Here is a 24067-nt window from a genome sequence, read left to right as displayed (position 1 = left end):
ATGCTCCCTTGGAACTGAAATAAAATCTCTGTTGCACCACATTTTCGACCCCATTTTTTGCATGTTCCTACCTCCATTCACTTCTTGCTGTGAGGCCAGGGAGCTGCCACCGGAGCATTTTCAGGGGCCCTGCAGGCGTTCCCTCAACTCCTCCAAATGCCCTGCACAGCACGGCCATTATAAGACGGTCAGCACAGCCTCCCTAAGGGCATAGGCCTGGTTAGAGCCAAGTGGAAGGCCACGGGACAGAGGAAGGAGGCGGAGGTCCTCCGACCAGCCTTTCCTCCAGCCCCTCGGGTTTCCCTCCTCTTCCTCCCACATCTCCATGGAGCACTTGCACGCCTTTCCCCACCACTGGGCCAGAAGCTCTTCCCTGTATACACAGCTTGCCTGCTTGTAGCTGGTGGACACAGCTCTGCCCGGGTAGGACAGCAGTGCTCCATACAGCCCCATACTGCAGACATGCTGCCAGGCCATGGCTGCCCTTCCTCACACACCAGCACACCAAGCGACCTGCACGGCCAGGCCCCCAGAACACCTGGCCACAACGGCTGTGAGGAGGCACGACTGCTGCCTCCCATCACTCTGCCCTCACCCAGCATGCAGGGGATGCTATGTGAGGCAGCACCCAGTGGTTGGCTGGGGGTCCTAGCACTGGAGCCTGGGGAGTGGTGTGGATGGGCAGAAATGGAAAAGAGGTCCTCAAGCACAAGAGGAGACACACAAACTTCTGCACAGGTGGTGGAGGAAAGCTGTGGCTGCTCTGACAGTTCACTGACGTTTTCCCCTTCCCCTGTCTTGACAATTACGGGTGATGCATGTTCTCCTGAGCCCCCAGCAGTGAACAACGTGCTGCCTGACTGCTCTTCTTGATTTCCCTGGCAGGAACCGTCTCCAAGAAAGACCACTGTGCAGAGCCAGGATTACGATCAGGAGATGTTTGGGAAAGGAAGGGACATGAGGAGGGTACGGACACCCACCTCCTGCTCAAGGCCTTTGTGCCCCCTGGCTCTGGATGGCTGCAATGGGTACATGATATGAGGGGAACCTTGGACAGACTTGGCTGTGTCTCCTTCACCCCTTTCCCAGTGCCACCAGTTGCAGCTGGGCACATGAGCACAGTCAGCAAGTGGCAGGAGCCCTGACCATGCAGTGGCCGTCTCTCTGTCTCCCCAGACCTCCACAGGTGACCATAGAAAAGGCAATATAAAGAGGTCAAACATGCTGTGGTGGCTGTGCAAGACGTCTGTTTCTCTGTCGTGTTCTCAAAGTAGGATTGGGTATGCATTGCCATTCTTCCCACTGAGAGAAGGGAGGAGGTTCAGGGGGCTGTCCTCTACAAGACCCACTGGGGACTCTGATCTTCAGTCGTAATGCCCTGCCCCAGCGGCCCAAAGGCCCCATTAGCAAAGCCAGGAGTGCAGCCAGCAGCCCAACTGCCCCGGCTCTGAGGTTTGGGGGAAGTCTGGAAGAAGAAGGATGAAGAAATACCATGGTGTCCTGGTTCCAGTTAGGACAGAGTTAAGTAGCTCATAGTAGCTGGTAGGGTGCTATGTTTTGGATTAGGATGAGAAGAGCGCTGATAACATGCTGATGTTTTAATTGTTGAAGAGCAGTGTTTACATCAGGCCAAGGACTTTTCGGCTTCTCGCTCTGTCCTGCCAGCGAGCAGGCTGGGGGTGCAGCAGGAGCTGGGAGGGGACAGACCCAGGACAGCTGACCCAAACTGGCCAAAGGGGTATTCCATACCACCTGACGTCATGCTAAACAATATATAGGGGTGGCTGGCCGGGGTGGGGGGGCCGGCTGCTCGGGAATAGGCTGGGCATCGGTCAGCGGGTGGTGAGCAATTGCATTGTGCATCACTTGTTTTCTTACACATTATTATTGTTAATACTATTATCATTATCACTATTATTGTTATTATTGTTATTAATATATTCCTTATATTCCTTATATTATTATATTCCTGTCTTAATAAACTGTCTTTATCTCAACTCACCGGCTTCACTTTCCCGTTTCTCTCCCCCATCCCAGAGAGGGAGGGTGGAGGGTGAACGAACGGCTGTGTGGTGTTTAGCTGCCAGCCGGGTTAAACCACAACAGTCCTTTTGGCACCCAACGTGGGGCACGAAGGGTTGAGATATCGACAAATCTGACCAGAGTGTGTTAAATTAAAATTGGTATAAGTATTGGACCTGCTTAATAGTTGCTAGTCACGATGTTGATTGCCTTAATCTCCAGTCTGCTGTACCTGTATTCCAAATTGAGTTTTATGGTGCGTTACTTTCTGTATGTGCTCCCTGTTGCACTGTTTATCCTTTCCTGGCCCTGGTTTAAGATTGTTATGGTACTGTGCGGTGTAACAATGGCTTATGAAATGATGAAATATCTGGTCACGACTTTAACCTGGTATTTGTACTCAGCACTGACGTCGACTCTATACTTTGGAAACCATATCTCGGAAACTATTAGCAATTACACCTATTGCCTGTTTTCGTTAGGGAGCCAATCTGTGAAGGGGACAGGGGAAGACATGTTTCCCTACCTGTTCACTCTCCCTTTCTCCTTCACCACCACCCTCTTATCCCCCAGTGAATGAAGTGGCTAAATTACTCCGGCAGTACGAAGGAAATCTCTCCTCTTCCCTACAGGCCTGTGTCTCGGCTGTCGAGAAACTCTCTGAAGAGGTCCACCAACTTAAAGAGAATTTATCTTCCCCTCCACCTGAACGAACCAGTGTCCACCAGCTAAAAGAGAATGCTTTGGAGAAACTTTCTGAAAAGATCCACCAACTTGAAGAAAGATTATCTTCCCCTCCACCTGAACGAAAGAGTGTCCACCAGCTAAAAGAGAATACTTTGGAGAAACTTTCCGAAAAGATCCACCAACTTGAAGAGAGATTATTTTCCTCCCCACCTGTACAAACCAGTGTCTCAGCTATTAGGGGTAAACGTTCATCTATGCAAGGAAGACAATATGGTGGGCACACACACCGCGCCACCCTGTGGTTTTACCTATGTGACCATGGAGAGGACATGAGAAAATGGGATGGAAAATCTACTGCGACCCTAGAGGCATGGGTACGTGAATTGCAAAGGAAAACAAGTGGGAAAAAGGAATTCTCTGAAAAGTTTGCTGCTCCAACTTCCAGCAGGCAGTCCTTTAGACACAGAAACGAAGATTCTGACCAGGACTAGAGGGGCCCTGCCTCCAGCCAGGGGGAGGAAAGGGACAATCGAGTTTATTGGACTGTGTGGATTCGATGGCCTGGCACGTCAGACGCACAGAAGTATAAGGCTTTGGTAGACACCGGTGCACAATGTACTCTAATGCCATCAAGCTATAAAGGGCCAGAGCCCATCTGTATTTATGGTGTGACGGGGGGATCCCAGCAGTTAACTGTATTGGAGGCTGAAGTGAGTCTAACCGGTAATGAGTGGCAAAAGCACCGTATTGTGACTGGCCCAGATGCTCCGTGCATCCTTGGCATAGACTATCTTAGAAGAGGATATTTCAAGGACCCAAAAGGGTTCCGCTGGGCTTTTGGCATAGCTGCCTTGGAGACAGAGGACATTAAACAGTTGTCTACCTTGCCTGGTCTCTCAGAGGACCCTTCTGTTGTGGGGTTGCTGAGGGTTGAAGAACAGCAAGTGCCGATTGCTACCACAACTGTGCACCGGCGGCAATATCGCACCAACCGAGACTCCCTGAGTCCCATCCATAAGCTAATTCGTCAACTGGAGAGCCAAGGAGTGATCAGCAAGACTCATTCACCTTTTAATAGTCCCATATGGCCAGTGCGAAAGTCTAATGGTGAGTGGAGACTAACAGTGGACTATCGTGGCCTGAACGAAGTCACGCCACCACTGAGTGCTGCAGTGCCGGACATGCTAGAACTCCAGTATGAACTGGAATCAAAGGCAGCCAAGTGGTATGCCACAATTGATATCGCTAATGCATTTTTCTCCATCCCTCTAGCAGCACAGTGCAGGCCACAGTTTGCTTTCACTTGGAGGGGAGTCCAATATACTTGGAATCGGCTGCCCCAGGGGTGGAAACACAGCCCTACCATTTGCCATGGACTGATCCAGTCTGCGCTGGAGCAGGGGGAAGCTCCTGAACACCTGCAGTACATCGATGACATCATTGTGTGGGGTGACACTGCAGAAGAAGTTTTCGAGAAAGGGAAGAAAATAGTCCAAATCCTTCTGAAGGCCGGTTTTGCCATAAAACAGAATAAAGTTAAAGGACCTGCACGAGAGATCCAGTTTTTAGGAATAAAATGGCAAGATGGACGCCGTCAAATCCCAACGGATGTGATCAACAAGATAACAGCTATGTCTCCACTAACTAGCAAAAAAGAAACACAAACTTTCCTAGGTGTCGTGGGGTTTTGGAGAATGCATATTCCAAATTACAGTCTGATTGTAAACCCGCTCTACCAAGTAACCCGTAAGAAGAATGCTTTTGAATGGGGCCCTGAGCAACGACAAGCCTTTGAACAAATTAAGCAGGAAATAGTTCATGCAGTAGCCCTCGGGCCAGTCCGAACAGGACCAGATGTAAAGAATGTGCTCTACACCGCAGCCGGGGAGAATGGTCCCACCTGGAGCCTCTGGCAGAAAGAACCTGGGGAAACTCGAGGTCGACCCCTGGGGTTTTGGAGTCGGGGATACAGAGGATCTGAAGCCCGCTATACTCCAACTGAAAAGGAGATATTGGCAGCATATGAAGGAGTTCGATCTGCTTCGGAAGTGGTCGGTACTGAAGCGCAGCTCCTCCTGGCACCCCGACTGCCGGTACTAGGCTGGATGTTCAAAGGAAGGGTCCCCTCTACACATCATGCAACTGATGCTACATGGAGCAAGTGGGTTGCACTGATTACTCAGCGGGCTCGAATAGGAAACCCCAGTCGCCCAGGAATCTTGGAGGTGATTATGGACTGGCCAGAAGGCAAATACTTTGGGATATCATCAGAGGAGGAGGTGGTTCGTGCTGAAGAAGCCCCACTGTACAACAAGCTACCGGAAAATGAGAAGAAATATGCCTTGTTCACTGACGGGTCCTGTCGTATTGTGGGAAAGCATCGGAGATGGAAAGCTGCTGTATGGAGTCCTACACGACGAGTTGCAGAAGCTGCTGAGGGAGAAGGTGAATCGAGTCAGTTTGCAGAAGTGAAAGCCATTCAGCTGGCTTTAGATATTGCTGAACGAGAAAAGTGGCCAGTTCTCTATCTCTATACTGATTCATGGATGGTAGCAAATGCCCTGTGGGGGTGGTTACAGCAATGGAAGCAGAACAACTGGCAGCGCAGGGGCAAGCCCATCTGGGCTGCGGCATTGTGGCAAGATATTGCTGCCCGGGTAGAGAACCTGGTTGTAAAGGTACGCCATGTAGATGCTCATGTGCCCAAGAATCGGGCTACTGAAGAACATCAAAACAACCAGCAGGTGGATCAGGCTGCTAAGATTGAAGTGGCTCAGGTGGACCTGGACTGGCAACATAAAGGTGAATTATTTATAGCCCGATGGGCCCATGACACCTCAGGCCATCAAGGTAGAGATGCAACATACAGATGGGCTCGTGATCGAGGGGTGGACCTGACCATGGACACTATAGCACAGGTTATTCATGACTGTGAAACGTGCTGCAATCAAGCAAGCCAAACGGTCAAAACCTCTTTGGTATGGAGGACGATGGCTGAAATATAAATATGGAGAGGCCTGGCAGATTGATTACATCACACTCCCTCAAACCCGCAACGGCAAGCGCCACGTACTTACAATGGTGGAAGCAACCACCGGATGGCTGGAAACATATCCTGTGCCCCATGCCACCGCCCGGAACACTATCCTGGGCCTTGAAAAGCAAGTCTTATGGCGACATGGCACCCCAGAGAGAATTGAGTCAGACAACGGGACTCATTTCCGAAACAACCTTATAGACACTTGGGCCAAAGAACATGGTATTGAGTGGGTGTATCACATCCCCTATCATGCACCAGCCTCTGGAAAAGTTGAATGATACAATGGACTGTTGAAGACTACACTGAAAGCAATGGGTGCTGGGACATTCAAAAATTGGGATACACATTTGGCAAAGGCCACCTGGTTAGTCAATACCAGGGGATCTGCCAACCGAGCTGGACCTGCCCAATCAAACCTGTTACGCACTGTAGAAGGGGATAAAGTTCCTGTAGTGCACGTAAGAAACATGCTGGGTAAAACAGTCTGGGCTACTCCTGCCTCAGGAAAAGGCAAACCCATTCGTGGAATTGCTTTTGCTCAGGGACCTGGATGCACTTGGTGGGTAATGCAAAAGAATGGGGAGGTCCGGTGTGTACCTCAAGGGGATTTGATACTGGGTGAGAATAGCCCATGAGTTGAATTGTAGTATGTTAATTATTATATAATAATGTATGTCATCACTACCATGATTGCTATATATCATAGATGAAAATGGTGATTAATTAGAATGTATTGGACAGAGTGTAACCTGAGCATGACATAAATGGTATGGAATAAGGGGTGGATATCTGTCCTGGTTCCAGTTAGGACAGAGTTAAGTAGCTCATAGTAGCTGGTAGGGTGCTATGTTTTGGATTAGGATGAGAAGAGCGCTGATAACATGCTGATGTTTTAATTGTTGCAGAGCAGTGTTTACATCAGGCCAAGGACTTTTCGGCTTCTCGCTCTGTCCTGCCAGCGAGCAGGCTGGGGGTGCAGCAGGAGCTGGGAGGGGACAGACCCAGGACAGCTGACCCAAACTGGCCAAAGGGGTATTCCATACCACCTGACGTCATGCTAAACAATATATAGGGGTGGCTGGCCGGGGTGGGGGGGCCGGCTGCTCGGGAATAGGCTGGGCATCGGTCAGCGGGTGGTGAGCAATTGCATTGTGCATCACTTGATTTCTTACACATTATTATTGTTAATACTATTATCATTATCACTATTATTATTATTATTGTTATTATTATATTCCTTATGTTCCTTATATTATTATATTCCTGTCTTAATAAACTGTCTTTATCTCAACTCACCGGCTTCACTTTCCCGTTTCTCTCCCCCATCCCAGAGAGGGAGGGGGGAGGGTGAGCGAACGGCTGTGTGGTGTTTAGCTGCCAGCCGGGTTAAACCACAACACATGGGTCGAGAATGTGGTGCAATAGAGCTTTTATTGCAAGTCCAGGGGAGCAGGAAGATGGCAGAAAGGCAGCCCCTGTCCAGGAGCATCCACCAACTCCTTGGAAAAAGCACAGAGAATGGAACCAGAAATGACGCCACAGGAACAGGAGGAAGGTGCTGGGTTGCGTATCACGGGGCAGCAAGTCCTAAAGACAATCTCTAGCGGGGCAGGTAAAAGTCAGAGTTGCGCCCCATGAAGGCATAGGGCCCCCAAGCTCTAGAGGCCAGTGATGATGAAGGGGTGCCCTTCCTGCTGGTGTCATGGCGGGACATACCAGGGCAGCACTGGAGCTCTCCTTTGTCAGAGGTTGGAGCCAGAGGTGGGCTTAGCAGGGCCCGCAGTTGCCACTGAGGTACCTGAGGCCCCGACGCCAGCCGCCATATCCGCAGCTCCCAAAGGCTCCATAGCCCCCATAGCCCCCAAGGCCTCTATAGCCCCCAAGGCCTCCATAACCACCAAGGCCTCCATAGCCCAAAAGGCCGCCATAGCCCCCAAGGCCTCCATAGCCCCCAAAGCCACCATGGCCTCCAAAAGTGCCGCCGAAGCCCCCTGCCACACCCGGGACTCCGGCCGAGCCGACCACGGCATGCTGCGGGAAGGAGCTGAGGATGGGCCCGGGCAAGGTGAGCACCGTGGCCGGGGGCTGGATCACCACGGTGGAGTCGGGACACTGCCGCACGCAGGGCTCGTTGGCGCTGTCAGCCACTGGGGCCGGGGCGGCCACCCCACACACAGGGGCACACAGGCTGGAGCAGGACATCTTCCACGCAGGCAAGGAGTACTGCAAAGGGCAGGCAGAATTAGGCAAGGATCTGGGGAGAGGCTGTACTGATGGAGGCAGGGAGAGAGCCCCGAGAAGCCTCCAAGAGCACGACTTACCAGGTGATCTGTTTAGAGACAAGTGGAGGAAGCAGGATAGAGGGCTGCAAAGCCCTGAGCCCTTTTTTAACTCTCCCAGACAGGCTGTGGCATCGGGCAGGAGGCGGTGGTGGAAGCCCCAGATATTCATGCATTTAAGCCACCACAACTCATGAGACACGTGGAGACGTGGAGCAATTATATCCCTCCCCACTGGGGACATTGAGGCTCAAATGTGTCCTGGGGTACAGGGAGGTGATGAGAGGAACAGACTGTGGCACTCATCTACATGACAGACCAGCTGCTGCAAAGCTGACATCATGGCACCAATAAACCCCAATGAATTCCTAATCCCCCAGGTGGTTTGGGCATCACCCACAACACCAAAACAGCTACAGCTCTTTGGTTGGCCTTCAGGTTAGTTGGAGAGCAAGGAGTACCACATGTCCCAAGGGGCAGGGAAAAGGGCAATGGTTGGGAATGCTCCTGAACTCCCACCTGAGTGCCTTGCAGCCCTTGCCTGTACAGGGTGATGGTGAGTGTTTGGGAGCTTTTGCAAGTGGTTGGGATGGCTTCATCCCTTTACCCAAACTTCTACCACCTCTGTTTACCAGCCCGTAAAAGGGCGGTAATGGCAGGCGTGCTGGCCTTGTGCACAGTTGCAAAGAGCTTCTTCCGCAAAATATCTCTGACACTTCCTCATAGACTAAGTTTTGGATTATGAACACATTGGGATTTACTGGTGCTGTGAGGTCAGCTTTAGTGGCGCCTAGCCTTTCATGTAGGTGAGTGGCATGGTCTGTCCCTCCCATCACCTCTCTGCTCCCCAGGGCACGGTTAGCGCCTCATGTCCGTGATGGGAAGGGATTTAATTGCCTCGCATCTCCACATGTGTCATGTTGGTGCTAGCTTTATTGCATGAATACCTGGGGCTTCCAACTGTTCGATGCTGCAGGCTCTCAGGGATAGGTATAAAAGGGCTGAGGTCTTTGCAGCCCTCTATTCTGCTTCTTCCACTTGTCTCTAAACAGATCACCTGGTAAGTCCTGCTCTTGGAGGCTTCTCGCGGCTCTCTCCCTGACTTCATCAATACAGCCTCTCCCCAGATCCTTGCCTAATTCTGCCTGCACTTTGCAGTACTCCTTGCCCGCGTGGAAGATGTCCTGCTCCAGCCTGTGTGCCCCTGTGTGTGGGGTGGCTGCCCCGGCCCCAGTGGCTGACAGCGCCAACGAGCCCTGCGTGCGGCAGTGCCCTGACTCCACCGTGGTGATCCAGCCCCCGGCCACGGTGCTCACCTTGCCCGGGCCCATCCTCAGCTCCTTCCCGCAGCATGCCGTGGTTGGCTCGGCGGGAGTCCCGGGTGTGGCAGGGGGCTTTGGCGGCACTTTTGGAGGCCGTGGTGGCTTTGGGGGCTATGGAGGCCTTTTGAGCTATGGCGGCCTTAGTGGTTATGGAGGCCTTGGTGGTTATGGAGGCCTTGGGGGCTATGGGGGCTATGCAGCCTTTGGGAGCTGCGGATATGGCGGCTGGCGTCGGGGCCTCAGGTACCTCAGTGGCAACTGCGGGCCCTGCTAAGCCCACCACTGGCTCCAGCCCCTGATGAAGGAGTGCTCCAGAACTGCCCTGGTATGTCCCAACATGAGACCAACAGAAAGGGCTCCAATTCGTCTTCACTGGGATCCAGAGCTTGGAGGCCTCATGCCTGCACAGCGTGCAACTCTGACTTTTACCTGCCCCGCTTGAGATTCTCTTCAGGACTTGCTGCCCCGTAATACGCAGCCTAGCGCCTTCCTTCTGTTCCTGCGGTGTGATTGCTGGTCACCTCCTCTGTGCCTTTTGCAAGGAGTTTGTGGCTGCTCCTGTCCAGGGCCTCCCTTTCTGCCAATTTCCTGCTCCCCTGGACTTACAATAAAAGTTCTGTTGCAACACATTCTCGACCCATGGTATTTCTTCATCCTTCTTCTTCCAGACTTCCCCCAAAACGCAGAGCCAGGGCAGTTGGGCTGTTGGCTGCACTCCTGGCTTTGCTACTGGGACCTTTGCTACTGGGTGTTAAGCTGAGGCAGGGGAGGTTTAGGCTGGACATCAGGAAGATGTTCTTCAGTGGGTGGTCACACACTGGAACAGGCTCCCCAGTGAAGTAGTCACTGCACCAAACCTGTCTGAATTTAATAAGCTATTGCACTGTGCACTTAGTCACATGGTCTAAAATTTTGGGAAGACCTCTGCGGTGCCAGGAGTTGGACTTGATGATCCCTATTGGTCCCTTCCAAATCGTGATATTCTATGATTCTATGATTCTTTGGGCCACTGGGGCATGGCATTATGACTGAAGATCAGAGTCCCCAGTGGGTCTTGTAGAGGACAGCCCCCTGAACCTCCTCCCTTCTCTCAGTGGGAAGAATGGCAATGCATACCCAATCCTACTTTGAGAACACGACGGAGAAACAGACATCTTGCACAGCCACCACAGCATGTTTGACCTCTTTATATTGCCTTTTCTATGGTCACCCGTGGAGGTCTGGGGAGACAGAGAGATGGCCACTGCATGGTCAGGGCTCCTGCCACCTGCTGACTGTGCTCATGTGCCCAGCTGCAACCGGTGGCACTGGGAAAGGGGTGAAGGAGACACAGCCAAGTCTGCCCAAGGTTCCCCTCACATCATGTACCCATTGCAGCCATCCAGAGCCAGGGGGCACAAAGGCCTTGAGTAGGAGGTGGGTGTCCGTACCCTCCTCATGTCCCTTCCTTCCCCTAAAGTCTTCTGATCGTGTGATCCTGGCTCTGCACAGTGGTCTTTCTTGGAGACGATTCTTGTCAGGGAAATCAAGAAGAGCAGTGGGGCAGCACATCGGTCCCTGCTGGAGGCTCAGGAGAACATGCATCACCCGTAATTGTCAAGACAGGGGAAGGGGAAAACGTCAGTGAACTGTCAGAGCAGCCACAGCTTTCCTCCACCACCTGTGCAGAAGTTTGTGTGTCTCCTCTTGTGCTTGAGGACCTCTTTTCCATTTCTGCCCATCCACACCACTCCCCAGGCTCCAGTGCTAGGACCCCCAGCCAACCACTGGGTCCTGCCACCCATGGCATCGCCTGCATGCTGGGTGAGGGCAGAGTGATGGGAGGCAGCAGTCGTGCCTCCTCACAGCCGTTGTGGCCAGGTGTTCTGGGGGCCTGGCCGTGCAGGTCGCTTGGTGTGCTGGTGTGTGAGGAAGGGCAGCCATGGCCTGGCAGCATGTCTGCAGTATGGGGCTGTGTGGAGCACTGCTGTCCTACCCGGGCAGAGCTGTGTTCCCCAGCTACAAGCAGGCAAGCTGTGTATACAGGGAAGAACGTCTGGCCCAGTGGTGGGGAAAAGCTTGCAAGTGCTCCATGGAGATGTGGGAGGAAGAGGAGGGAAACTGGGGGGTCTGGAGGAAAGGCTGGTGGGGAGCCCTCAGCCTCTTTTGGCTGCCCCATGGCCTCTCAGGTGGCTCCAACCACGCGTTTGCCCTTGGGGAAGGTGTGGCAACCCTCTTGCAATGGCTGTGTTGCCCGGGGTAGGGCGTGGAGGTGAAGGAACGCCTGCAGGGTCCCTGAGAATGCCCCGGGTGGCAACTAGTAGGGATGGACCCAGAAAGATGGTGCATCCGTACAGCAAGGATGGAGAGGAGGAAGCAACAAGGAAAAACTGTGGTCAAGAATGTGCTGTAACAGAGTATTTATTGCTGCTGTAGGGGATTGTAGGGGATCAGGGAGACGGCAGGAAGCCAGGCCCTGACTCCTTGCAGAAGGCAGAGCAGTAGTGAGTAACAGCCATGCCACAGGAGGCGTCTGGTGCTTGGCTGCATCATCATGGGGTATTGAGTCCTGAAGCGAAGCTCAAGCAGGGAGGAGAAGGGCAGAGGGGCCCCATGAAGGCATAAGGCCTCCAAACTCTGGAAACCAGTGAAGATGAGTGGGAGCTTTTCCTGAAGGTGTCACGTTGGGATGTTCCAGGGCAGCTGCGGAGCATTCCTTTACCAGGGGCTGGAGCCAGAGGTGGGCTTAGCAGGGCCCGCAGTTGCCACTGAGGTACCTGTGGCCCAGACGCCAGCCTCCGTATCCGCAGCTCCCAAAGGCTCCATAGCCCCCATAACCCCCAAGGCCTCCATAGCCCCCAAGGCCTCCATAGCCCAAAAGGCCACCATAACCCCCAAGGCCTCCATAGCCTCCAAAGACACCACGGCCTCCAAAAGTGCCGCCGAAGCCCCCTGCCACACCCGGGACTCCTGCCGAGCCGACCACGGCATGCTGCGGGAAGGAGCTGAGGATGGGCCCGGGCAAGGTGAGCACCGTGGCCGGGGGCTGGATCACCACGGTGGAGTCGGGACACTGCCGCACGCAGGGCTCGTTGGCGCTGTCAGCCACTGGGGCCGGGGCAGCCACCCCACACACAGGGGCACACAGGCTGGAGCAAGACATCTTCCACGCAGGCAAGGAGTACTGCAAAGGGCAGGAAGAATTAGGCAAGGATCTGGGGAGAGGCTGTACTGATGGAGGCAGGGAGAGAGCCGCGAGAAGCCTCCAAGAGCACGACTTACCAGGTGATCTGTTTAGAGACAAGTGGAGGAAGCAGGATAGAGGGCTGCAAAGCCCTCAGCCCTTTTATACCTGTCCCAGACAGCCCCTGGCATCAAACATAGGTGGAAGCCCCAGACATTCATGCAATAAAGCTGACAACCTTCATGAAACACGTGGAGATGCGAGGCAATTATATCCCTCCCCACTGGGGACACTGAGGCAGAAATGTGCCCTGGGGAGCAGGGAGGTGATGGGAGGAACAAACCATGACACTCACCTACATGAAAGGCCAGCAGCTGCTGAAGCTGACCTCATGGCACCAATAAACCCCAATGAATTCCTAATCCCCCAGGCGGATTGGGCTTCACCCACAATGCCAACACAGCCACAGCTCTTTGTTTGGCCTTCAGGTGAATTCGAGAGCAAGGAGTACCCCTTTTCTCACAGAGCATGGAGAAGGGCAATGATTAGGGATGCTCCTAAACTCCCACCTGAGTGCCTTGCAACCCTTGTCTGTACAGGGTGATGGTGAGTGTTTGGGAGCTGCGGCAAGTGGTTGGGATGGTTTCATCGCTTTACCCAAACTTCCACCACCTCTGTTTACCAGTCTGTAAAAGGGAGGTAATGACAGGCATGCTGGCTGTGTACAGGGTTTCAAAGTGCTTCTTCTGCTAAATACCTCTGACACTTCCTCATAGACAAAGTTTGGGATTAGGAAGAAATCAGGGTTTATTGGTGCCATGAGGTCAGCTTCACGAGCGGCTGGCCTTTCATGTAGTTATGCGTCGTGGCCTTTTCCTCCCATCACCTCCCTGTTCCCCAGGACACGTTTGAGCCTCAGTGTCCCCGATGGGGAGGTATATAATTGCCCCGCATCTCTACGTGTTTCCTGAAGGTTGTCAGCTTTATTGCATGAATGTCTGGGGCTTCCACCACCGCCCCCTGCCCGATGCTGCAGGCTGTGTGGACCAGGTATAAAAGGGCTGAGGGGTTCACAGCCCTCTATCCTGCTTCCTCCACTTGTCTCTTACCACATCACCCGGGTAAGTCCATGCCTTATGTGCCTCTTCCATTCCTCAGCAGTCGTTTCATTATTTCATCTGTTGGTGTGGGTTCTGCACGTGTTTTTGCAGTGTTGTATAGGCTTGGTTTTAATGGTAGTGTTTCATAGCTACGGAAAGATGGATATTGAAGCTTTTAGGCATGGTGCTTTGAGCTTCCCAACGGAATTGAGTCCTTTGGGTGCTCAGTCTCTTTCCATGTGCTTTGGATGATGTGGTTTTTCCTGTCCTTCGTGTCAGGGAGATCAAGTTGTTTACACCAGCTTTCCAAGTGAATACTCTGCTTATGCTCTGACTGATTTACTTGGTGCAGAGCATTTCCTGGGGCACAAGCTCCTAGAATGGGAGAGCCACAGGGTATTTGTAATGTGGTGATATTCTGACCCCAGCTCTGCCTTCTCTCACAGTTTTGCCTGCAAATCGAAGGATGTCCTGCTCCAGCCTGTGTGCCCCTGTCTGCGGGGTAGCTGCCCCGGCCCCGCTGGCTGACAGCTTCAACGAGCCCTGCGTACGGCAGTGCCCTGACTCCACCGTGGTGATCCAGCCCCCGGCCACGGTGCTCACCTTGCCCGGGCCCATCCTCAGCTCCTTCCCGCAGCATGCCGTGGTCGGCTCCGCAGGAGTCCCGGGTGTGGCAGGGGGCTTCGGCGGCACTTTTGGAGGCCGTGGTGGCTTTGGGGGCTATGGAGGCCTTGGGGGCTATGGCGGCCTTTTGGGCTATGGAGGCCTTGGTGGTTATGGAGGCCTTGGGGGCTATGGAGGCCTTGGGAGCTATGGCGGCCTTTTGGGCTACGGAGGCCTTGGAGGCTATGGGGGCTATGGAGCCTTTGGGAGCTGCGGGTATGGAGGTTGGGCTCTAAGCCACAGGTACCTCAGTGGCAACTGCGGGCCCTGCTAAACTCCAAAGGCCCATGGAATGCAGTGCTGCATCTGCCTTGAGCCTTTACAAACAGCTGCCCTTGATTTCTATAACCAGATGCAGAACAAATCTTTCAGTCCCTCTTTCAGCTGTGCCAAAGCAGCTACTTTAATCTACTGCTCCTTGCTTTTTTGCACAGAATAACCTTGCAGATATGTATCTGGGGGCTTCAGGGTATTAACAATCCCTTCAGAAGCTCCCCTCTATCTGCAATACAGCTAAACAGTGCTCATCCTTGGGTGAGTGTCTCCCCTCTCTGCCCAGATCTGAGGATCCCGAACGATGCTAAGAAGGGGGAATCTTTGAGGTGAAGTCCTGTGTTGGAACTTGCTGCAGCTTTAGTATTTTTGTGATTTCATTTCATTGTTTCTGTGTTTTTTTTTTTTCTTCTCTCACTTTCTACTGCATTTTCCATTCATATTAAAGAATCTGTATTGCATCAACAAAACTTTTTGTCTGAATTTTGTCTTCACTTTGATGTGAGATATGTTTATAGATTGGTGGTGATGTGAAATACCAGATGGCAAGTGGGTTTGGTAAAATTTTTGTGGAAGCACTGTTTTTCTCTTTGAAAACATTTTGAAATGAAATGTAGGAAAGTTGCTACCAAATGATTAGCTTCACTACTACAAATATATTTAAAGGTAAAATTCAGATTTATGTTTTTCATGATTTATAGAGGAATGGAAAATAAACTAGTTAAGTGTTTCTTTCTCATTGATCCTGTGGGAAAATTATGCATATTTTCACATTAAAAGCAATTTAATATAGAGGAAATTGATATACTTTTCCTTCCCTCTGGATGGAAAGACGAAAGAAAATTTTCATTGGGACCCAAAGCAATGTTTTTTCAGCTCATTGGAAACTTCTGCTCCTCGTTGCCACCCATCAGTTGTGATGCACCAAGTTTTCACCCCGCAGCATGTCTACTGCCTTTGCCTTCCTCTGCAGGCATCTCTGGAACTTCCTTTCAGTCTTATGGCCTCAGGGAAGCTCCATGCTGTGAGTTGGAGGGCTGTGCCTGGGCCCTGGGTTTCTCCACCCAGAGGGCTGCACCCAGTGAGGCATGCCTTGCTTGAGGCCAAGTGTTGGAAAGTTGCTCCTGAGATGGACATGGGAAATTTGGCACAGATCATTACCTGAGAAGTGGCAACTGCCAGGGACTCAGGTTGGTCCTGGGGGCTGTCAAATATTAAGCTCATATCTAATGAGATCGTGTAGAAAAGTGTGTGTGTGATTTTGTGATATTTGTGCACAAAGAGGAAACATGAAATACCTATGACAGTGAATAAATATACTATAAATTCAATTGAGAAGTGAAAGAAAAAGGCAACAATTATGTTGTAATGAAAACCAAAAGTCATAGTTTGGTATAGAAAATTTATTTGGAAGGAGACAGCTTTTCTACAATTCTGGAACAAAATTGTACATAATATAAAGATTATCTTTCTGGGGGTTCACTGGGGTCTGGTTTATCACCAGGACCAAAGTGATGCAACCTATAAAAAAATGTGTTTTTTTTTTTCTCCCTCGGTGCAGTTGCTGTGTGCAATTTCTAGCATCCTAAGTCACCTCTCTAAACTCAGTGTCAATAATGTAACCGAAGTAAAACAAAGCACAACATAAGCAGATGACTAAACCAGAAAGCCAGAAGCCAACAAACCTAAGCTAAAGGCAAAAGGAGAAACTGCACACATGAGCTGCCTCTCACAGGTGCTGAGCGTTCGCAGCTCTCCTTCTCCAGCTGGAGCCAGGCGATGCCCAGTGCTGAGCTCCTGCCTGGTTGCTCAGCCCTCCTGCATCGCCAGGGGCTTGAGCTACCCAAAGCCACTCCGCATCTCAGCTCAGTATGTCCACCGTTTCCCAGAACGGTACGAGTTGCACGGATGTGTCCATTGGGAAGAATATGTGTAGGAGTATTTGGGAGCACACCGAGGCTCTGGGCGGGTGATGACCTGCGGGGTAAGTTTCTCCACTGCAGCCTCCAGCCTCCCCTGGGCCTCTGCTGGCAGGGGGGCTGCAGCGGGGGGCTCTGCTAGGGCCACCTCGGAGGGCTCCGAGGCTCCCACCACCGTTTGCTGGGGATAGGTGGTGAGGATGGGCCCTGGGAAGGTGACGACGACGGGTGGTGGGTAGATGATCACCCTGGAGTCGCCGCAGGCCACCACGCAGGGCTCGTTGCTGCTGGCAGCCAGGGGCTGGGGGCACTTCGCCTCGCAGGGGTTGCTGCACGCCAGCTGCTCGGAAGCCATCGCCTGGCTGCGGAGGGGGGTCCTGCAATTTCATTGTGAAGTTAAGAGGAGGGAAAAGAGGGGAAAAAAAACCCAAACACACCCTGTGTGCTTGGCTGCTGATACTTCTGTGCTTGACTCTAAGACATCTTGAGAGAGATAATTTGGATAAAGAAAACAGCATAGCTCCTCTCCCCGGCTCAACAACATTTTACTTAGCCTGCATCTATTTATCTTTTCTAATTTGCTGTTTTAATCGTGCTCCCTCCTCATCCTCCAGGAGCAAAAATCTGCCCCTTTCCCTGTGTGCCACCTCCAAAACTCACATGTGCTCTAAAAGCTCCCTGTCTCTTGCAGCATTTCCTGGAGACATGTCGGGTCTTGTTCCAGCACCCTCCCTCCTCCTCCCACGGGCAGCCTCTCAGGGCAGTGCCTACATTCTGTGTTTTACAGAGGGGGGTGCAAGGGGCGGAAAGAGCCAGGTTTTCAATAGATTTGAGTATCGAGTGATCTGTTTAGCAGCCTGCTTAACGTCTTCTATTTTCCATGCAAATTTCTGTTATTACCGAGCATTGTTCCATTAAAGCACAGAAAAAATAAAAGCTACGAATAAAAGGGGGATTAAAAATACCGTTTTAATAAGTAAAACACCACACTTAAAATATTTAAATTGTGGATGAGTGGTTTTGCCAACCCAAATGCAAAACTTGCAGCTCTAGCTTTGGTACAGACAGATTTAATAATGGTTATTTCTTTCTTCACATTAAATCTCTACATACAAGCTAGTTCTCCATGGTATAACATCACACTAATTTTTAAACTTGTAAATCAAAGATATGTTATGGTGATGAATAAGGAAAAAGTATTATTTTATTCTTGGTTAAGCCCTGTGTGCTGCAGTGTATTAAATTACTGTCCTTAAACATTTGAAAATGAAGACTAGGGGATATGGCAGCTTTAAAGCACTCCTCAGAGTAAGTAAATGCAGAATGCTTCTAAAGGCAGAGGGAAGATAATTTGGAGCTAATCTATAAAATCAGTAAGTCTTATGTATGGAGAAGTGATATACAGGATCCTAAAATATGTAGCCAAAAACACTTTATAATAAATAAACGATTAAACCACAAAGCATAAAAGTATCTTAAAAGCTACTTTCCCTGACTTCAGGAGCTCAGTGCTACCTTGTACCAGGTGCTAGCACAGGGAATAGGCAGGGCAATGAGCTCCCATCTATTTACTTGTCTCAGCTGTATTCCGAGGAAAGCAAAAGTGTTCTCAAATGCATCATTCTTCAGGGAGGGGGGAAGCATGTTTGCTATTTTTCCCCAAATACCCTTAGGTTAGAATTTAGCTTTGACCTGAAAAAATGCTTACCTCCATCTCTGTAAGAACACATTAAAATGCTAGCAAAGTCACATTTTATTAGTTAGAAATGAAAGCTTATTTTCCACAGTTACATTAAGTAGTAGTATCGAACCATCACCAGATGTAATTTGTTGGGACTCCAACTAAGTTAGCTAAGGATGGACAGATTAAGAATAAAAGCAATGCTGCATCTCTGTAGTTACACCAAACTACCTTCAAACAATGAGCTTTTACTTCAACAGTTGTCTAGGAAATTCCCCCACTTAACAACTGACAAATTTCCTATGCATGGCATATATGTAAAAACAGAGCTAAAATCTATTCTTAATGTTTTTCTGAGAAATTTACTAAATGGAGAGTAAAATTTCCCAATTCTCCCATAAAATTAGTAGCCCAAAGGAGTCTTGAAAAACTCTTGCTTTTATTTTACAGCTTTTATCCAGCAGATAAAAAAAATCTGTAGAAAGATGCTTACTAATGTCTCTGATAGAGGATTTAGTCCCAATTTTAACAAAACTTACACTAAAATAACATTAAGCTCAAGATTTTTATAGTTGTCAAATCAGACTTACTCAGTGTACCGCAGAGAACAAGTCAAGAGAAGTAGTGAGAAGAACCTTGCACGGAAAGTGTATTTATATCCTTTCTCAGACTGCCTGGAGGATCTGAGACGCCCTTTGTGTAAAGGGCCTTAATTACTTATGAAGCAAACTTTGTTGCATGTATTACTCCTGTACTTGCTGTAATTGTTTTGCTCACTGTTTACGATTATCTAAAGCTAAGTTAGGTAATAATTCAAAATGCAGACTGTAGGCTGCAAGTTCCTTTCATCTTGAAATTTCCTTGTTTTACTCTACTGATTTCATTAGGAATTAAAAATACATGAATGAATAGGCTTCTAGTGACTTATCTTTGCTAAAAACATGATTGCATAGGGAGTTTTAGAAACGTCAGTGACAAATTGTGTCAACACATGCAGGATTTATTTTCCATATTGGAAATACAGGTAACATCTAACCTTCTCCGTGCCTAGATAAATCTCTAGAAGCACAGGGCTTCTTCTTCATCTGATATAATGTTAGTGAAGCTGATGGATGTGTTCTTACCCAAGCCAGAGGAATTATCTGGTGCAAAAACTTTAAAGAGCAGAACTATCACAAAACTATCTATTAAATAAAAATGAAGTCATCTCCAATTATGAAGTCTAAAATGAGGAGTTGATTAAATGAATGTTTTACACTTTTCATTCTGTATGAGGTCAGAGCACTCTAAATCCACTAGGATATTATTACTATTAACATAAAATAACTTCCAAGTTTGGCATACTAACATGTTTGTGAAGTACTTTGAAATCTTGTTTCTCCATGTCTCCAGAATATTCCTGATAAGCTCTACAGCCTGGGGGATGTTTAGGGTGTCTTCATTAAAAAGAATTAAACCCACTGTCATGGTGTTTATGACATAAATTATTCTTATTTAATGCGGTTGGTGTCTTTATGCACGAAGCTTTCCTCCAAAGGGAAGAGAGAGTGCAGTGGACCGATTTCTTAGAAAATGGTTGTCCAACCCATGCCTGTCACTGAGGTCCCCCCCGGAGGCTGCCTCCACCAGAGGGAGCCTCCATATGTTCAGGAGCCTCCCCTCGTGCACTGCTCCTCTGTGCACATGAGGGCAGAGTTCAGGTATTGGGGTTGCTGGGGCAGTCTTTGAGTTATGGACATAGGCCACAGCAGAGGTGGCCTCAGGTTTTCATGGTTTGGTTCTTGCGAGGTGGTGTTGATATGGAGTATGCATCAAAGGAACTCACAATTCAACTGCAAATAGTGTTGGTGTTTTTTTTTTTTTTTTTTTCTCTCCGAAGTTATAAAGGTCTCCTGGTTCTAAGTTATGCATAACTTGTAGCTAGAAGACTGTTGCCCCCCGCCCCCCCTGGAATTGCTATTTCAAAGCATGGCTTTTAAAGCACATATAACAAGAGTGAAATTCATCCCAATAAAAGTATTCTAGCTAAGCATACTGGATTTTTGCTTCATCTCCACAGCATTTGGGAGATACCCATGAGTACAGGAAATAAGTAGGAACTGAATTCTGGCTGTCATATTAAGATGTAGTCCCTTTGCCCCACAGGAAAATGAACTCTTCAGAATTCCCTCATAATTTAGCAATACTCTACAGATTTTTTTTATTTTTTTTCCCTTCTGGTTTTCATATTGTACTCTGGAGTGACTAAGAAAGGCAACAAAAGGTAAAGAGTAAAGAAGACTGCATACACCACAATATACAATGTTAATATTGTGAGCATCTATTAATTTTAAAATCATTTTAGAAAATTATATCCTTGTGTAAGGTAGGGACAACATTAATAATAGCTCTTGCCTAGCTAAGATATGATCTATGTGGCCAAACCTGTTCTGTTCAACTTCAGAGCACACAAGTCTTGTTTGTAAAGCTGAGTCAGGGGCACTTGCTAATGAAGAAATAACCAAAGGAAAATGCTTGTGGATGGATGCTCTGATGATGTAGATCTGCAACATTCATTCTGGGGACTTCAAAGAAGCTCTACATGCTTACATCATCTGTAAACACATTATATCAGCAAAAATTCTGCCCATTAGGCAAGTAAGAACTGAAATATAAGTCCAGATCATTAGCAAAGGTTAATCAATTATGTATTAATGTATAGATCCAATATTTCTTACACTAGCCGAATCTCTGGCTTTCTGGTTTTATACAAACTACAAGTGAAAGTTGAGTAATTCAAAATTTGAGGCAGGGCATCAGAGTTTAATTAGGACAGTGCCAGAAATGACCTTGATATCTCTCCTTTAAGGTGATACTATTGCCCAACACTAGGCGTCACCTATGGCTATTATCTTTACAGACCTATTTGCATAAGCCACATATTCATAAATGATTGTGAAACATTTGCAGTCCTCAGCATTCGCATGGTGTTTAACTACATAGGGTGTTTCCAGAAACACCTCATAAATCCCAATGTATGGCAGAAGGAGAACAATTGAATAAAGCTGCACAGCTACTGGAAAAGTCCACCAGGCTGTGTATCAGGCAGGGTTAGGGATAGTTTTCTCCAAGCATGTTTGTCAGTTCAACAGAACAGGCACTTTCTGAAGGTCTTTTGATAGCATTAGCGAACTAAAAAGGGGAAATTTTTCTTGTGTAATGGCCTTGTGACATGTGGTTGCTGGCTGGCTCTCTGCTTTCCAGGCTTGTCAGGACCAGTGATGTGAGGTCCAGTGCTCCCTGGATGTTCCGTGTCTTCACCAACTCATTACTTGGTTTTAACAGCCCAGGAAACAGGGTACAAGAAGCAAAGACTTCTACTTTTTGTTCCCTGCTATGTGGGATTAACCTAGGTTTTGAGCATTGAAAAACAACATAGAACTGTCAACAAATTAAAGTCTGCGTGAGAAACTCAGAGGAAGTAGGTGTTCAAGGAACACAGAAGGGAGCGGAGGGAGCAGTACAGATGAGACACCTCCTTCACTATGTGCTGACCAGAGCAGTATTGAAATGTATTGTAATACAAGAAAGTCTAAGTGCTAGTTTATTAGGAACAGGAAACCAAAAGAAATCATTTAAATGATGTAAAATGTGTTTGGAGTTTATGTAGGTTGTGTGTTGTCTCTGATCCTACCGCGGATTTTATTTATTTTTTCCTGCTAATGCATATTTTTTTTTTTTTTTTTTTACATTTGGATAGAAACGTGAACCCTGCAGACAGGTTTAGAAGACACCGAGTTAACCCTGGTTTCTTTAGCCTCCACAGCTCCCTCTAGTTGCCCTGTGTGACATTACATAACCTGCCTCAGTTTCCCTTTGTTTTGAGTTTTCTTTACCTTTCTCACCTGCTTCCCAAGCACTGGCCCCCAGCCCCTCATTGCACGGTGTCAGGCAGCAGCACAGATGGTACCTAACAGAGAAGCAGCAAGCTGCTTTCCTTCTGCCACAGGTAAGGGGCACAGCCCTATTCTTAAGTGACTTGTTGTCTTCAACATGACTATAAATAGGGATGCTGAAGATGCTGTTTGGTTTCCTAGAATTAAAGAGCAGACCAGATTAAATTGTAATGGTGTACATCCAAGTTTCACTACCTGAAATGTCACAATCAAGCTGAAGCCTGCCTGGTGTTGACTATGAAATAGCAATGTAAGGGACAGTCCCTGGATGGGATCATATCTGGGATTATCAGACTGATCTGTCAAAAGGTTTAGAAGGAGCTACTGTTGCTCTATATTTGTCACTATAGTTGAGCAGATGCACAAAAGTAAAAAGCTGAACTGTCATTCTAGGTGAGCACAAGTTATAGAGAAAATGGAGCCAGGCCCTTTATGGAGACACATTGCAGGAATATGAGGAGCAATAGGTGTAAACAATGAGAGAGGTTCAGATAGGAGGAAAAAAATCCCTGTGAAGGAACGAGAGTTTGGATCAGAGACCTAAGAAAAATCTTAGATTAACCAATAATTAGATCCTCGTCTGGTGCAATTTGGCTCTATCAAACTCTAACATCCCTCTGCTATTCTGAATGCTGTTATCTAAAATTCATTGTACAGATCTGAAACTTTGCTTTAAAGCAGTTATTTCTCAATGAAAGATGAATAGAAAACATACAGAATGGGTTTTGGCATATAAAAAGAAAGGGGGGGGTGTCAGTCTTGTGGTAGTAGAGCTTACTGAAACACTGATTATTTCTAATAATGCAGTGTGGTGCATATAGAAGATATTGTAGAGCCTTCACAAAATTCTTTGAAAGTATTTGCTCTCAGCATTCCGCAGGATATATTTAACAAGTGGGTTTCCCCTCAGGGAGATCCCACATATTCACCTCAAAATTTAAGGGCAATTTATGGCATGGAAACCTGAAGTTATTTAATCAGGATCAAACCACAGGAATGTAAACAAATTATACAGGAGAATGAAGAAAGTATTTTTAGCAATCTGTGGGTGTAGCAGCTTAATTCATTGCGAGTCATCCTATGTCCTCCCTGGCAGACCTCAGAGTTGGGATGGTTACAGGGTGAGGAATGCTGTCAGGCACACAGACCTCTGCTGCCAGTGTCCCACATCGCAGCCTGGGGGTCTGGCCCTTAGTGGCAGTAAAAGTACTCAGAGCTCAGGGGCTGGAAGTGAAGATTACTGTGTCAGTAAAATGTCACGAATGAAGTTTGTACGCATAATTTAAAGTGCTCTTTTTTACTTGATATTTGTGTGCAGAGCCTGATAAGGTAGGGTTCAATTTGTTTTGTTCCTGTGGTTGGTGCAGAAAAAGTAAAAATGAGTTTGAGATGAGAATTTTGAACTTGTTTCTTCAAAAACAGCTATAGATAGGTGTTATTACTGAACAGTTCCTTTAGAGGGCAGACCAGAAATTAGGGATAAGGACTGTAGAAGTAGCAATTTAGGGAATAAAGAAAAGACAAGAATACAAATAGTATGAGTAGATTATTCCAGTCCTGCATGCACATAGAAGATCTCTGAAATGGAAGAGGGGTAGAAGAGAATGTTAGGGAGAATCAGGAACATAGCCTACCTCATGGGAAAGTTTGAAATGATGAACAGTCCTTTTGCACACTCAAGGTTTATTATTGAATGCATCTGATCCAGATAAATAGCTACTTCTTAGTAAAGATCTGATTCCAGGGCATCAAAGTTAAGTGATATTAACTTTATAATAGGCACTTTGTCTATGTAAATCAATACAAAGCACTTGGGAATTATTTTGAAACTCTTTCCCTGAGGGACTTTTGGAGATTTCCCCGTGAATGATTTTGTCTCTGCGACCCTTAGAGAAGCACCTCCCAAACTGCAGGGGGCAGTTGGGAGTAAAAATCTGATTAAATCAAAGCACAGGTTGTACAGAAACAGTGTGCAGCAATAGA

The 24067-nt window shown here is 48.3% G+C and overlaps 4 protein-coding genes across 4 annotated transcripts; 2 read left to right on the top strand and 2 right to left on the bottom strand.

Moving 5' to 3' along the window:
• Positions 1-6917: 6917 nt before the first annotated feature.
• LOC308183554 (uncharacterized protein) lies at positions 6918-9208 on the bottom strand. The gene has a single exon (XM_080569759.1). It carries the CDS (start codon positions 8270-8272, stop codon positions 7517-7519), a length of 756 nt encoding a protein of 251 aa, XP_080425885.1. The 5' UTR covers positions 8273-9208; the 3' UTR covers positions 6918-7516.
• On the top strand, positions 9081-9632 carry LOC308183601 (uncharacterized protein). Its single transcript, XM_080569811.1, has 2 exons — positions 9081-9088; positions 9187-9632. The coding sequence occupies exon 2, from the start codon at positions 9208-9210 to the stop codon at positions 9622-9624; it is 417 nt and encodes a 138-aa protein (XP_080425937.1). The 5' UTR covers positions 9081-9088; positions 9187-9207; the 3' UTR covers positions 9625-9632.
• Positions 9633-12075: 2443 nt separating this feature from the next.
• Positions 12076-14071, bottom strand: LOC308183605 (uncharacterized protein; the record flags this gene model as incomplete). The annotated part of the gene is made up of 1 exon (XM_080569819.1): positions 12076-14071. Exon 1 carries the CDS (start codon positions 12490-12492, stop codon positions 12076-12078), a length of 417 nt encoding a protein of 138 aa, XP_080425945.1. The 5' UTR covers positions 12493-14071.
• A 7-nt stretch (positions 14072-14078) lies between these two features.
• On the top strand, positions 14079-16412 carry LOC308183562 (uncharacterized protein). Its single transcript, XM_080569773.1, has one exon. The coding sequence runs from the start codon at positions 14080-14082 to the stop codon at positions 14548-14550; it is 471 nt and encodes a 156-aa protein (XP_080425899.1). The 5' UTR covers position 14079; the 3' UTR covers positions 14551-16412.
• The last annotated feature ends 7655 nt before the right edge of the window (positions 16413-24067 follow it).

Source organism: Anser brachyrhynchus, assembly GCF_964034855.1.
Source record: "Anser brachyrhynchus genome assembly, chromosome: 28".
Lineage (NCBI taxonomy): Eukaryota > Metazoa > Chordata > Aves > Anseriformes > Anatidae > Anser > Anser brachyrhynchus.
Note: the sequence above shows the minus strand (reverse complement) of the source record. Positions and strands in the feature narration are given on the sequence as shown.

What these genes read in the sequence shown, in the direction of transcription:
- LOC308183554 (XM_080569759.1), bottom strand. Translation starts at nt 8,272, where the DNA reads ATGTCCCCAGTGGGGAGGGATATAATTGCTCCACGTCTCCACGTGTCT.
- LOC308183601 (XM_080569811.1), top strand. Translation starts at nt 9,208, where the DNA reads ATGTCCTGCTCCAGCCTGTGTGCCCCTGTGTGTGGGGTGGCTGCCCCG.
- LOC308183562 (XM_080569773.1), top strand. Translation starts at nt 14,080, where the DNA reads ATGTCCTGCTCCAGCCTGTGTGCCCCTGTCTGCGGGGTAGCTGCCCCG.